This window comes from Rhinatrema bivittatum, chromosome 2 (assembly GCF_901001135.1).
Source record: "Rhinatrema bivittatum chromosome 2, aRhiBiv1.1, whole genome shotgun sequence".
In the NCBI taxonomy this organism is placed as follows: domain Eukaryota; kingdom Metazoa; phylum Chordata; class Amphibia; order Gymnophiona; family Rhinatrematidae; genus Rhinatrema; species Rhinatrema bivittatum.
In genome coordinates, this window is record NC_042616.1 from 388,574,905 (window position 1) to 388,590,129 (window position 15,225).

At 47.6% G+C, this 15,225-nt stretch overlaps 1 protein-coding gene across 2 annotated transcripts in view; it reads right to left on the bottom strand.

Moving 5' to 3' along the window:
• Positions 1-582: 582 nt before the first annotated feature.
• The window catches only part of C2H5orf49 (chromosome 2 C5orf49 homolog), a 52,305-nt gene continuing 37,662 nt past the window's right edge, over positions 583-15,225 (bottom strand). For both annotated transcript variants that reach the window (XM_029590015.1, XM_029590016.1), the window contains exon 3: positions 583-1,160. In XM_029590015.1, the coding sequence (XP_029445875.1) occupies positions 981-1,160 (180 nt within the window). In that variant the 3' untranslated portion in view covers positions 583-980. The remainder of the gene's footprint in view (positions 1,161-15,225) is intronic.

Consider the following 15,225-nt stretch of genomic DNA (forward strand, 5'->3'; position numbering starts at 1 on the left):
AGAAATTTATAAAAGTTTCCCTCAGCCCTTCATTCAGGTTGATACAGTACAGTGCGCTCAGCTAAGTGCACCGTTTAACACCTGTTTGGATTCGCGTTTTCAACGTGCTCCTATTACCCCTTATACTGTAAGAGGTAATAGCGCATGGAAAACACACGGCCAACCCCTTGGAAACTAATAGTGCTCATCACATGCAGATGCATGTTGATGAGCCTATTAGTTATTACTCCGGAATACTGAAAGTAAAATGGGCGGCCAAGCCGCACATTTTACTCTCAGAAATTAACGCCTGCCCAAGGGCAGGCGTTAACTTAGAAAGCACTGGGAAAAGTGTACAGAAAAGCAGAAAAAACTGCTTTTCTGTACACCCTCCGACTTAATATCTGAGCGATATTAAGTCAAAGGCACCAAAAATTAAAAAAAAAAAAAAATCTTCCCACTAGTCGGCAGGTTCGAAAACAGACGCTCAATTTTGCTGGCGTCCATTTTCCAAACCCGTAGCTGTCAGCGGATTCAAAAACCGACGCAGGTAAAATTAAGTGTCAGTTGTCAGACCCGCTGACAGCCGACTCTTCCGCTAATAAGGAAGCGCTAGGGATGCACTATTGTCCCTAGCACCTCCTTATTAGTACCCGGCCTAATTTAAATACAGAATCGCGTGCCCAGGAGAGGTGCCTGGGCGCGTGTCAGAAGAGCGGGCGATCAACTTTGAGCGCCGGCTCTCCCGTACCTTTTATTAAATCGGCCTGATTGGTAGTAACAGATGATGACCATGATTCCTCTGGGGACATAAATGCTGCCTCCACACATCCCTATCTAACTAGGAGAGTGGAAGATCTGACTCTGACAAAGAACGAGGACAGACCAATCCAAATCATTCCAAAAAAGATCAACATTAAGGAATAAAAAGGATAAGACTAAAAATAGTTGCAATTGCGTTTTCTTCACTCTCCTCCTTACAGTTTTGGTGTCAGTATGATTTATGAAGGAAGTACAGTTCCATAGCCTTCTTCCAAGGATTTGGTGATTCCATTTTTTCTGTAGAAATCACAGCGTATGAGGCCCACCCTCACAAATTTTCTATTTATGGGATCCACTCTGCGTTCCAAGTACCTTCCATATACTGACGATGATAGCACTGCCAGTGGTCTTGCAATTTCCTATGAACAGAAGAATGTCAGGATTTTAAAATGGTTCCCTTTTAATTAATAATAATGCACTGCAATATTCATTATTATTGCGCCGATCTGGTGTAATAAAAGTCAGTCAGTCTTATTCGGTGTCCCCTTTTTACCAAATAAATCTGTTTTTCCTGACTATGGCTTCTGTGGCATAGGATTTAATGTTTCAGAGAAACACAAGCAACCACTGGTATCAAGCAGGTACTATTACTGATTATGACTACACAAAAGCAAGTCAATATTCAGTAAGGGGTAGATTTTAAAAAATTGCGCGATCGCGTACTTTTGTTTGCGCACCAGGCGCAAACAAAAGTACGCTGGATTTTATAAGATACGCGGATAGCCGCGCGTATTTTATAAAATCCGGGGTCGGCACGCACAAGGGGGTGCACATTTGTGCAACCTGCGCGCGCCGAGCCCAGCGTGCGCTGCCTGTTCCCTCCGAGGCCGCTCCGAAATCGGAGCAGCCTTGGAGGGAACTTTCCTTCACCCACCCCCTCGGCCCTATCTATACCCCTCCCCTTACCTTTGTTCCACGATTTACGCCTGCTAAAAGCAGACATAAATTTGTGCGCGCCAGCAGACTGCTGGCGTGCCATCACCCGACCCGGGGGCTGGTCCGGAGGCCTCGACCACGCCCCCAGGCCGACACCACGCCCCCGGGCCCACCCCCCAAATGCCGCATCACGCCCCGAAACGCCGCATCATTTTAGACACGCCCCCCGACACGCCCCTTTTAGAAAGCCCCAGGACTTACGTGCGTCCCGGGGCTCTGCGCGCACCGGCGGCCTATGCAAAATAGGCGCTCCGGCGTGGGAGGGCCCTGCATGCGTAAATCCAGCCGGATTTACTCGTGCAGGGCAATTAAAATCCACCCCTAAGTCGAATAGTGGACAAGTTATTCGACTAAAGTCAGCTGAAAAACTTGTCCCGGATATTCAGCATGATAAACATCCTGCTGAATATATTCCCCAAACGTTATCCAGCTACATGCAGCCAAATCATTTTCTACTTAACCAGATATCCAGGTAAGTAGCACTGTTAGTAGAAAAATAAAAAAACTTAAAGGGGCTTCCCCCCATCCAAATTATGCATATTGCCCTTTTAGGCCGTGCACCCCCATTCCTCAAATCCCTCCTACATTAATGAAAACTGTTGCAGTTTTTGAATATAATCTAAATCTGGCTTCCTTCATGGACCCACCGACCCTCCCACTTTCCCTACTGTTTAGGCCACAAATGCCCCCATAGCATCCCAGGTCTCAACTCACTCATTCCCGGCTCCAGCGCTGTTTCTGACAGAAGCAGCCCTGAAAGTGTAAATTACCTGCTGCCAGAAGCAGCGCTGGAGCCGGGAGTGGGTGAGTTGAGACCTTGCTCCCAGCCTTTTTTTTTTTTTTTTTTAAATCTGGGATGGGAGGAGGGGTACGGTACAGACAATTGGGACAGCAGGTAGGTGGGAGGGTCTGCGGGAGAAGTCAGAATAAGATCATATTCAAAACAAGAAAGGGGGGGGGCTGACTGCAACAGTTTTCATTAATGTAGGAGGGTTTTGGGAAGTGGGGGTGATTGATCCAACAGGACCATATGTGAAATTTGGGGGGGTTGGGGGTTTGGAGGAAGAATCAAGATGAAAGTCCCTTTATTTTTTTTATTTTTCTCCTGACAGTGCTGCTTAAGCAGATATCTTTTGCAGATATCTGGTTAAGTAGAAAGTTATCTGACCACAAAAGGCTGGATAACTTTAGAACTTCTCTGAAGCAGGTAAAAGGTTATCCAGCTAATTTAGCCAGTTACAATTAAAAATTGACCAAGTTAGCTGGTTAAGTTAGTCATGCCCCACAATGACCTATCTGGCTATAATTTAGCATGATAAGTGGCCAAGTATTTAAAAAGTTGCCATTTAGATGGCTAACTTGTGAGTTATCCATCTAAATGGCTTTGAATATTGACCTATGAATGTTTAGCAATAACCTATATTAGACGTACCACACCTGACATTCAAACTGGTAATAACATTTAATTATGTCACTTTAAAAAATATATATTGATTTCTGTTACTGCATGTAAACACATATAACTTTACAAGAGGTGAGAGATTCTTAATATAACATAGAAACATGATGGTAGAAAAAGACCATGTAGCCTAGGCTAATTAGCCCATCCATACCAACTATTCAGCTTTATAATCCCTACCACCCCCTTCAGTAATGTACAGCACAATACTTTAGGAAAAGATAAGTTGCTTATCCGTAACAGTTGTTCTTCATAGTCAGCAGAATAATCAGCCACAGCAATGTGTGACGTCATGTGATGGTGTTGATGCATGGAGTATTCTTCAAAGCTCTGGAAAAATCTAGAATGCTAGACTGCACAGTGCATAGAAGCCATGTAGCCACTGTCAGCTGCATGAACCCTCTCAGTCCTCTATAAAAGCTTAAGAAAGCCAACTTCAAAAGGGGAGGGACAGTTTGTGCAGCTGATTATATCCTGCTGTCTACCGGGAAAGGAAAATTGGTTCTTACCTGATAATTTTCGTTCCTGTAGTACCACGGATCAGTCCAGACTCCTGGGTTTTGCCTCCCCTCCAGCAGATGGAGACAGAGAAGGTTTGTCAGATTCTGCCCTATATCCTAAGGTGCCACCTACAGTCCATCAGTATTACTCAGTAGCAAAGCAGAATGGTTCAAAACCAAACTAACTATATACAACTTAACATGTTACCTGAACTGGATCACAAACCCCAAATGGGACCAGAATCCGTTGAACACGGTGAACAAAATTGATCTGTAGACCTGAAATAAACAAATGATGAAAAATCACCTTCAACATGAGATCTTTCAACATTGCCCTCTTCAGAGGCCCAAAGGGCGCCGCACACAGAGCTGTGAGGACCAAGTTTAGTCTCCAGGAAGGACAAGGGTGTCTGACCAGGGGACGTAAGTGCTTTGCACCCCGAAGAAAATGAGCCACATCCGGATGCGCATCTAATGCTATCCCCTGGATTGCACCGCGTAAACAACCAAGAGCTGCAACTTGCACTCTCAGGTTGCTACACGATAAGCCCTTGGATAGTCTGGCTTGTAGGAAACACAAAATATCAGACACCGATGCCCAGGTAGGAACGCACCAAGATTCGAAGACTTTCCACAACCAGACGTAAGCGAGGGAGGTGGACGTTTTGCAAGATCTCAAAAGCGTTGTCACTACCGCATCAGAATAGCCCTTGCTCTTCATTCGCTGCTTCTCAAAAGCCATGCCACTAGACAAAAGTGATCCACCTCATCCAAACATATGGATCCTTGACGCAGAAGGTATGGAAGGTTCTGAAACCACAGGGGCCTTGCCATCGCCAAATTGAGCAGATCTGCAAACCATGGATGCCTCGGCCACTCGGGAGCCACAAGGATTACCTCCGTCAGGTGGATTTCTATTTGCCTGAGCACCTTGCCGATCAGAGGCCAAGGTGGAAACACATACAGCAGAATGTTTCTCGGCCAGGGAAGAACTATGGTGTCTACGCCTTCTGCTCCCGTTTCCCGGCGGCGAGCGAAAAAGCGCGGGGCTTTGGCATTCTGAAAAGTTGCCATCAGATCCATGCTTGGTGTGCCCCACGTCACATATGAGCTGAAAAGCCTCCTTGGCCAACTCCCACTCCCCTGGATCAAGACAGTGACGACTGAGAAAATCTGCGTGAATGTTGTTGACACCAGCTATGTGAGCTGCCGCAATACTGACCAGATTTTGCTCCACCTAGCTGTTCAACTGTCGAGCTTCCAATGCCACTTGCTAGCTTTTGGTCCCTCCTTGGTGACTGATATAAGCCACTGTGGTCGCATTGTCGGACAACGCCCTGACTGACTTCCCCTGGAGGAGCGGAAGGAAGGCTTGCAACGCTAAATGCACCACTCTGGTCTCCAGACGATTGATGGACCACTGTGATTCCTCCCGGGACCATTGGCCCTGTACGGACTTCCCCAGACAAACCGCTCCCCAACCAGAGAGGCTGGCATCCGTGGCAACCACTGTCCACTCGGGCACTACCAAGGGGACTCCACAGCTCAAATTGTCCGAGAGTAGCCACCAATCGAGACTGGACTGCGTTGAATCCGTAAGAGGCAGGAGTAGATGAAATTGTTCAGAGACTGGGTTCCACCAGGAAAGCAATGCAGACTGTAAAGGACGCATGTGAGCAAAGGCCCATAGGACCAACTCCACAGCAGATGTCATTGAACCTAGGACCCGCAATTAATCCCAAACTCACGGAGGATGTTTGGACAACAAGACTTGAATCTGGCCTTGTAGCTTGACAATGCGATCTGTGGTAAGGAACATTCTCCCCTGTTGCGTGTCAAATAGAGCCCCTAGAAACTCCAAGGATTGAGAGGGTACTAGACGACTCTTGGAAAGGTTGACAACCCATCCGAGTGCTCACAATAGTTGAAGCACACGGTGGACTGCCGAATGGCAAAGCGACTTCAATTTCGCTCGAATCAGCCAGTCGTCCAGATATGGATGCACCAACAATCCTTCCCTCTGTAGTTGTGCTGCCACTACCACCATTATCTTGGTGAACGTCCTGGGTGTGGTAGCAAGGCCAAAAGGCAGAGCTCGAAACTGATAATGATGTCCTAGGATGGAGAACCTCAGGAACTTCTGGTGGGCGGCCCGAACTCCAATGTGTAAATAAGCCTCCATCAGATCTAGCGATGCTAGGAACTCCCCCTTTCAAACTGAAGAAATGACAGACTGCAAAGTCTCCATGTGGAAGAGGAGGATCCAAAGACATCTGTTGACCTGCTTTAAATTGAGAATGGGCTGGAAGGTTCCCTCTTTTTTTGGTACCACAAAATAAATGGAGTAGTGGCCCACCGTTGCTCCGCAGGATGAACTGGCATAATTGCGCCAAGTTCAAGAAGGCGCTGCAATGTCTCCCATACCGGCTGCCGCTTTGACTCATAAGCACATGGGGAGACTAGGAACCGGTGCTGAAGGCGACTTGCAAAATCTAAAGCATAACCGTGTTTTATCACTGAGAGGACTCACTGGTCCGATGTGACTTTGGCCCATTCCTCGTAAAATAGAGACAGTCTGCCCCCTACAACCAGAACCAAAGAATGGACCGGCCGCACATCATTGTGGAGGCTTACCTCCCTGCGCAGACTGGGGGTTACCAGGCCTGGTGAAGCATCGCCCGTGAAAGTACTGAGCCCAGGACTGATGTCTGTTGGAATTTTGCCTAAAAGAGGAAGTAGACAACTGGGGCGCTTGAGATCTTCGACTCTCCCAAAAACGAGACCTAGAAGAAAAGGAACACCTCGGCTTTGACCTATCTTCAGGCAGCCGGTGAACCATATTCTCTCCTAGGGACTGAATATTGTCCTCCAGTTCCTTTCCAAAAAGTAACTTGCCCTTAAAAGGCAAAGACCCCAGTTGGACTTTGGAAGAAACATCCACAGACTAGTTTCTTAACCACAGTAGCCTACGCACAGAGACAGCAGAAACCATTGACCTAGCAGAAGTCCGTAATAGATCATAAAGGGCATCCGTACTATAAGCGATCGCAGCTTCAAGACGCCCAGCCTGAAGAGCTTCCCCTTCTGACAGCAATTTGTTGGCCTGTAGCTGTTGCACCGAGCGAAGGCCAGCTCTCAAAGAAAAACTACTACACATCGCTGCTCAGACTCCAAGCGCTGAGACCTCAAAGATCTTTTTGAGTTGAAGCTCCAGCTTTCGATCCTGCAAATCCTTGAGGGCCATTGACCCCGTAACTGGGATGGTGGTCTTTTTGGTGACTGTCGACACCGCTGCATCCACCTTGGGAACTCAAAGAAGGTCCAAGCATCCTCTGGCAGAGGATATAGCTTGTCCATCGCATTAGTGACCTTCAACCCCAAATCAGGGGTGTCCCATTCCTGGAATAGCAAGTCAGTAACCAAGAAATGAAAAGGAAAAGAAGTAGGTGGACCACGCAGGCCTAACAACACTGGATCTATAGTTCCCAACCGGGATTCTTCTTGTGGAGCCTCGATGCCCAATTCCCCCAAAATAGTGGGAATAAGAGGCCCAAGCTCCTCCTTCCTAAACAGGCGGACCACCTTTGGATCGTCCCCATCCACAACATGAGACCCAGAACAGCACCCTGCTGCTGGTCTACAATCCCCTTCAACCCCCCGCGGAGGCTGGGATGGCAAGTTCTGAACATCCTGGTCAGAGGTTTCCAAAGACGTATCCGTGTCGTCCTGGAGTGCCACTGACCTTAAGGGGTCCAAGCGGTAGGCTTGGACCCCTTTCTGGACTTGTAAAGTGGCCCTGAGAAAGCAGATTTGTCAGCAGCCAGCTTTTTTCCTGATTTCCTGGCCTTAAAGGCCTTATGTAACAATAAAACAAACTCCAAGGAGAAGGAAGATGAAGAAGAGGAGTCTGAATCCCCTTTGGGGTTCCCCTCTGGTGTATTGGAACCATGTGCTGCTGATTTACCCCCACCGGGGCTCATTTGCTGTGGAGACAACGAGGGCGGGAGAATCCCCTCCCCCACTGCAGCTTGTGCTGCCGACCTAATGGAATCCAAAATGGCGTCCGCTCCCGTGCTCAGCGGGAACAGATCAGGGAAAGGAGGCCGCAGTTCCCCGAGGGCTTGCAAGATCGTGCTCATCCTGTCTCCCCAGGGGCCACGGAGGTACCCTCCTCCCTAGGGAGACAGGATGAGCATAGGCTGTCCCTCAAGAGTTGCGTGCATGCCACACCGCATGCCCGACACGTTGATCTCTGCGGCATGTCTGAGGGAAGTAAAAAAAGAAACTTATTTTTTAAATCCGGCTAAAACGGTGGCACAAGATTGACTGCGGCAACGAGGGAAGGGAGAGCCCAAGCAAAGAACGCAAAAGTTCTAACAATTACTTTTTTTTTTTTAAACTTGCCCGGCAGTCTATGAGTCCTGGTCCTTCTGGGGTGAGTGAGCCAGGCTCCCCGGTATCACCCCCAACACTGCTGTAAAGTGGCAATAGGGCCCTCAACCCCTAGCCGCAGCTGCCTCAAGCACCAGGGGGGATGGTCCCCTCAGGACTTAGCAACCTCCAGGGAGGCTGAAGAATATCCTCTTCGTCTTCTTTCTTTTTTTTTTTTTAATTTTCTATCTGTCAAATTTTTTTTTTTTAATACTAAGTAATCAGTACAGACTGTAGGTTTTGCACCTCCACCATCTGCTGGAGACAGAGAAATACTGATGGACAGTAGGTGGCACCTTAGGATATAGGGCAGAGTCTGTTAAAACTTATCTGTCTCCATCTGCTGAAGGGGAGGCAAAACCCAGGAGTCTGGACTGCTCCAGGTACGTACAGGGAATACCTTTTACAGGTAAACAAGTTTGTCAACAGGCAGGATATGATTAGCTACACAAAAAAGAATCCCTAGCTATTTGTTGCCTTCCAAAAAAAGGGGGGAAATAATCCAACAACAGGCAGAACAAATACTGTTTGTGGAATATGTCCACTTTTCAGTTTGACGGGGTTTTAACAATTTTTTAATGGAAAACAACTTAAATAATATTATTGTTTGTAAGGTTTTGGGTGGACCCTTGGACACTGTGGCTGCTGACCACGCCCACAGGGGGAAGTCCCGTGAGGGGCCACAGGTCAGGCTCAGCTTTAGGACACACAACACAGATAGATCTTTTATTAACAGAATTGAGGAGCCACCAAAGGTGGCAGTAGTGAGCAGAGATGAAGCCCGGCTGGGCTTGTAGTCCCTCAGGGCTCTGGAACAGTGATCCCACAATGGCTGTGCTGTAGTGAAGAGAAACTGAGATAGTGAGTACAATGAAATATATGCAGGGTTCTGGAATAGAGCCTCATTGGTTGAGTACTCACACAGCGGTTTCTCTCGGTGGGAATCACAGGAGCTGAAGTAGAGGCAGGCCCTCGAGGAGCGAGTACCTGGTTTCAGGGAACAGCTCTGAGAGAGAAGTAGATGGTAACTCACTGATGGTGTAGGTAGCGGTATCTTCCAGGCAGAAGTGAAGTCCAGGCAGCGAGTCCAGGAACATGGGCCCTCGAGAAGCGAGTACCGGTTCCAGACAGTGACCTGAAAGAGAAGAGAGAGGCCCCCGAGGAGCAGGTACCCCAAATAGAGTAAGTCCAATAATGGAGAGGCAGAGTAGCTAGGTACGGAGAGCGAATCCCATCCGTAAGGAGTTCACCAGTATGAATACCTGATGCTAACTCGATTAGCTAGCAGTAGTGTAGGCCTTTTGTACCCGGGGTGCATGACATCATCACAGAGGGACGCCACTGAGGTTCACGGCAAAGAAAGTATTTGAAGCAGGGCCGCGCAGCGCCCGCGTCTTAAGGCAGCTGGATAGCAGCGCCCAAGCCGGACCGGGGATGCCGGAGAGGACAGCAGGCAGACGCCACGGCAGCCAAATGTCCGTCAACCGTGGGAGGAGTCGCCAGAGAGGTAAGGAGGGTGGAGTGGAGACGTCGAGCAGCGACAGTCAAAACAGTACCCCCCTTCAAAGGGCGCTCTCCTCTGCGGGTACCAGGTTTAGGTTTTGAAGGATGCGCGAGATGAAATTGACGGAGCATCTCTTTATCAAGGATGTTAGCCTGAGGCTCCCAAGAGTTTTCTTCGGGGCCGAAACCCTCCCAAGAAAGGAGGTATTCAAGTGTTTTGCCTCATCTTTGGACATCAAGAATCTCTTCAACCTTGAATTCCAGGTCATCTTCTGTGTTGATGGCAGGTGGTTCCTGAGTCTTGGAAGAGAATTCACTGAGTAAGAGAGGTTTCAAGAGTGAAACGTGAAAAGCGTTGTGGATGTTTAATCTGGGTGGAAACTTCAGACTGTAGGTGATGTTGCCAAGACATCGGAGGATTTGAAATGGTCCAATGTAGCGAGGAGCGAACTGAGTAGAGGGTAACTTCAGTCTGAGATGTTTTGTCACCGGGTTTGAAGACAGGCACTTGAGAATGGTGAGCATCATAAAACTTCTTAGCACTGTCACTCGCTTTAACTAGCATGTCTTTCGTATGAATCCACAGGTTATGGATTTCATCAGCAGTAGATTGAGCTGCTGGAGATGTCACTGAGAGCTTCAGTGGAAGTGGCGGTGTTGGAGAACGTCCATATACCACTTCAAAAGGTGTTGATCCAGTTGATGTTGCTGGATGAGAGTTGATGGCGAATTCAGCCCAAGGTAACAGTTCGGCCCAGTTATTCTGACGGCAACTCATGTAGGCTCGAATGACCTGCTTTAAGGTTCTATTCATCCATTCTGTTTGGCCATTTGATTGCGGATGATAGGCTGAAGTGTAGTCTAGAGAGATGTCGAATAACTTGCACAAGGCTCTCCAGAATCTTGCCGTGAATTGAGATCCTCGGTCTGAGACAATGTATCTTGGTAGGCTGTGAAGTCAAAAATGTGCGATATGAAGAGCTTCGCAAGCTCCAAGGCTGAAGGTAAGCCAGGCAGCACCACAAAATGGGCCATCTTGCTGAAGCATCGACTGTTACCCAGATGATATTCATTCCTCCAGAAGGGGGTAAATAGACTACAAAATCAGTAGCGATGTGTGACCAGGGCTGTTCCGAAACTGGTAGTGGTTGCAGCAATCCCCGCGGTTGGCCAGAAGCAGGTTTGTGTTTGGCACAATTGGTACAGAATGCCACGTAGGATAGGATATCCTTCTTGATAGTAGGCCACCAATAAAACTTCTGGATCTTGAGCAGGGTACGGCGTTGACTAGGATGGCCAGCCAGCTTGGAATCGTGCGCCCAAAAGAGCACTTTCTTTTAAGTGTTTAGGCACGATGGTCTTACCAGTGGGCACAGAATGTGTAGTCACCAAGATGACTTTCTTCGGGTCAATTATGTGCTGAGGTTCTTCAGGCACATCCTCCGAGAGAAAGGAGCGTGACAAGGCATCAGCTCTGGTATTTCTGTCTCTGGGGCGATATTTAAGCACAAAGTCGAAACGATTGGAAAATAAGGACCATCTAGCTTGTCTGTGGTTAATACATTGCGCATGGCGGAGATACTCTAGATTTTTGTGGTCTGTGAATACGGTTATTTGATGTTGAGCGCCTTCGAGCCAAGGCCGCCATTCCTCGAATGCAAGCTTTATTGCCAAGAGCTCTTTATCGCCGATCCCATAGTTTTTCTCTGCCGGGGAGAAACATCGTGAGAAGAAAGAGCAGGGACGTAAGGTTTTAGAGTCTCCAGTCTGGCTCAATATAGCCCCCACACCAACATCTGAAGCGTCAACTTCTACGATAAAGGGCTTGTTGGGGTCAGGATGCCGCAAGCATGGTTCCGTGGAAAAGGCAGTCTTTAGTTTCTCGAACGCGGAAATCGCATCCGCTGACCATTTTGAAGCGTTGGTACCCTTGCGGGTCATTGCGGTCAAGGATACTGTTAAAGAAGAGTAGTTCTTTATAAAGCTTCTATAATAGTTGGTAAACCCCAGGAATCATCTCAGGGCCTTCAGGCTGGTAGGTTGGGACCAATTTTTGATACTCTCGAGTTTTTGAGGGTCCATCTGGAAGCCATCTTTAGACACGATATAGCCAAGAAAAGGCACTGAGTCTTTATGAAATTCGCACTTGGAGAGTTTGGCATAGAGCCGGTGTTCACTGAGTCGATGTAGTACTTGCTTGACATCCTCTAGATGAGTAGGCAAATCCTGGGAAAATATCAGGATATCATCCAGGTATACCACGACACTCTTGTTCAGCAGGTCCCGCAGGATGTCGTTCATCATGTTCTGAAATATAATGGGTGCGTTGCACAGGCCGAAGGGCATAACTAAGTACTCAAATTGGCCGTCTCGAGTGTTGAAGGCTGTTTTCCATTCGTCACCACTACAAATGCGAACTAAGTTGTAGGCCCCCTTCAGGTCAAGTTTTGAGAATATTTTGGCCCCCTGAACACGGTCAAACAGCTCTGAGATTAAAGGCAGGGGGTAGTGGTCTTTAATCGTGATCTCGTTCAGACGTCGGTAATCAATATAAGGACGTAGGGTACCGTCCTTCTTCGCCATAAAGAAGAAGCCTGCACTGGCTGGAGACTTTGATGGTCTAATAAACCCCTTCTGTAAATTCTCCTCGATGTAGTCGGACATCGCCTTGTTCTCAATCGCTGAGAGTGGTTAGACACGTCCTTTAGGAGGTTCAGTATTGGGTTTCAGTCTTATGGCACAGTCATAGGACCTATGCGGAGGAAGGATGTCAGCAGCTTCTTTGGAAAACACATCACTAAAAGATGTGTATTGGGGAGGCAGTCCTGGCATTGCTGGAGTAATAGGCATGCAGATGACAGGAGCAATCTCCTTAAGGTAAGAACATAAGAACATAAGAAAATGCCATACTGGGTCAGACCAAGGGTCCATCAAGCCCAGCATCCTGTTTCCAACAGTGGCCAATCCAGGCCATAAGAACCTGGCAAGTACCCAAAAACTAAGTCTATTCCATGTAACCATTGCTAATGGCAGTGGCTATTTTCTTAGGGGCGGATTTTAAAACGAGCGCGAATAGCCTACTTTTGTTTGCGCTCCAGGCGCAAACAAAAGTACGCTGGATTTTAGTAGATACGCGCGGAGCCGCGCGTATCCGCTAAAATCCTGGATCGGCGCGCGCAAGGCTATCGATTTCGTATAGCCGGCGCGCGCCGAGCCGCGCAGCCTACCCCCGTTCCCTCCAAGGCCGCTCCGAAATCGGAGCGGCCTCGGAGGGAACTTTCCTTTGCCCTCCCCTCACCTTCCCTTCCGCCCGGCCCTGTCTAAACCCCCCCCTTACCTTTGTCGGGGGATTTACGCCTCCCAGAGGGAGGCGTAAATCCCCGCGCGTCAGCGGGCCTCCTGCGCGCCAGGACGCGACCTGGGGGCGGGTCCGGAGGGCGCGGCCACGCCCCCGGGCCTCCCCGGGCCGTAGCCACGCCCCCGGAACGCTCCCGACACGCCCCGAAAACGCCGCGTGGTTCGGGCCCGCCCCCCGACACGCCCCCTCCGAAAACCCCGGGACTTACGCGAGTCCCGGGGCTCTGCGCGCGCCGGGAGGCCTATGTAAAATAGGCTTCCCGGCGAGCAGGGCTCTGAAAATCCGCCCCTAAGTGAACTTAATAGCAGGTAATGGACTTCTCCAAGAACTTATCCAATCCTTTTTTAAACACAGCTATACTAACTGCACGAACCACATTCTCTGGCAACAAATTCCAGAGTTTAATTGTGTGTTGAGTAAAAAAGAACTTTCTCCGATTAGTTTTAAATGTGCCCCATGCTAACTTCATGGAGTGTCCCCTAGTCTTTCTACTATCCGAAAGAGTAAATAACCGATTCACATCTACCCGTTCTAGACCTCTCATGATTTTAAACACCTCTATCATATCCCCCCTCAGTCGTCTCTTCTCCAAGCTGAAAAGTCCTAACCTCTTTAGTCTTTCCTCATAGGGGAGTTGTTCCATTCCCCTTATCATTTTGGTAGCCCTTCTCTGTACCTTCTCCATCGCAATTATATCTTTTTTGAGATGCGGCGACCAGAATTGTACACAGTATTCAAGGTGCGGTCTCACCATGGAGCGATAGAGAGGCATTATGACATTTTCCGTTTTATTCATCATTCCTTTTCTAATAATTCCCAACATTCTGTTTGCTTTTTTGACTGCCGCAGCACACTGAACCGACGATTTCAATGTGTTATCCACTATGACACCTAGATCTCTTTCTTGGGTTGTAGCACCTAATATGGAACCCAACATCGTGTAATTATAGCATGGGTTATTTTTCCCTATATGCATCACCTTGCACTTATCCACATTAAATTTCATCTGCCATTTGGATGCCCAATTTTCCAGTCTCACAAGGTCTTCCTGCAATTTATCACAATCTGCTTGTGATTTAACTACTCTGAACAATTTTGTGTCATCTGCAAATTTGATTATCTCACTCGTCGTATTTCTTCCAGATCATTTATAAATATATTGAACAGTAAGGGTCCCAATACAGATCCCTGAGGCACTCCACTGTCCACTCCCTTCCACTGAGAAAATTGCCCATTTAATCCTACTCTCTGTTTCCTGCCTTTAGCCAGTTTGCAATCCACGAAAGGACATCGCCACCTATCCCATGACTTTTTACTTTTCCTAGAAGCCTCTCATGAGGAACTTTGTCAAAAGCCTTCTGAAAATCCAAGTATACTATATCTACCGGTTCACCTTTATCCACATGTTTATTAACTCCTTCAAAAAAGTGAAGCAGATTTGTGAGGCAAGACTTGCCCTGGGTAAAGCCATGCTGACTTTGTTCCATTAAACCATGTCTTTCTATATGTTCTGTGATTTTGATGTTTAGAACACTTTCCACTATTTTTCCTGGCACTGAAGTCAGGCTAACCGGTCTGTAGTTTCCCGGATCGCCCCTGGAGCCCTTTTTAAATATTGGGGTTACATTTGCTATCCTCCAGTCTTCAGGTACAATGGATGATTTTAATGATAAGTTACAAATTTTTACTAATAGGTCTGAAATTTCATTTTTTAGTTCCTTCAGAACTCTGGGGTGTATACCATCCGGTCCAGGTGATTTACTACTCTTCAGTTTGTCAATCAGGCCTACCACATCTTCTAGGTTCACCGTGATTTGATTCAGTCCATCTGAATCATTACCCATGAAAACCTTCTCCATTACGGGTACCTCCCCAACATCCTCTTCAGTAAACACCGAAGCAAAGAAATCATTTAATCTTTCCACAATGGCCTTATCATCTCTAAGTGCCCCTTTAACCCCTCGATCATCTAACGGTCCAACTGACTCCCTCACAGGCTTTCTGCTTCGGATATATTTTAAAAAGTTTTTACTGTGAGTTTTTGCCTCTACAGCCTAACTTCTTTTCAAATTCTCTCTTAGCCTGTCTTATCAATGTCTTACATTTAACTTGCCAATGTTTATGCTTTATCCTATTTTCTTCTGTTGGATCCTTCTTCCAATTTTGAATGAAGATCTTTTGGCTAAAATAGCTTCTTTCACCTCCCCTTTTAACCATGCCAGTAATCGTTTTGCCTT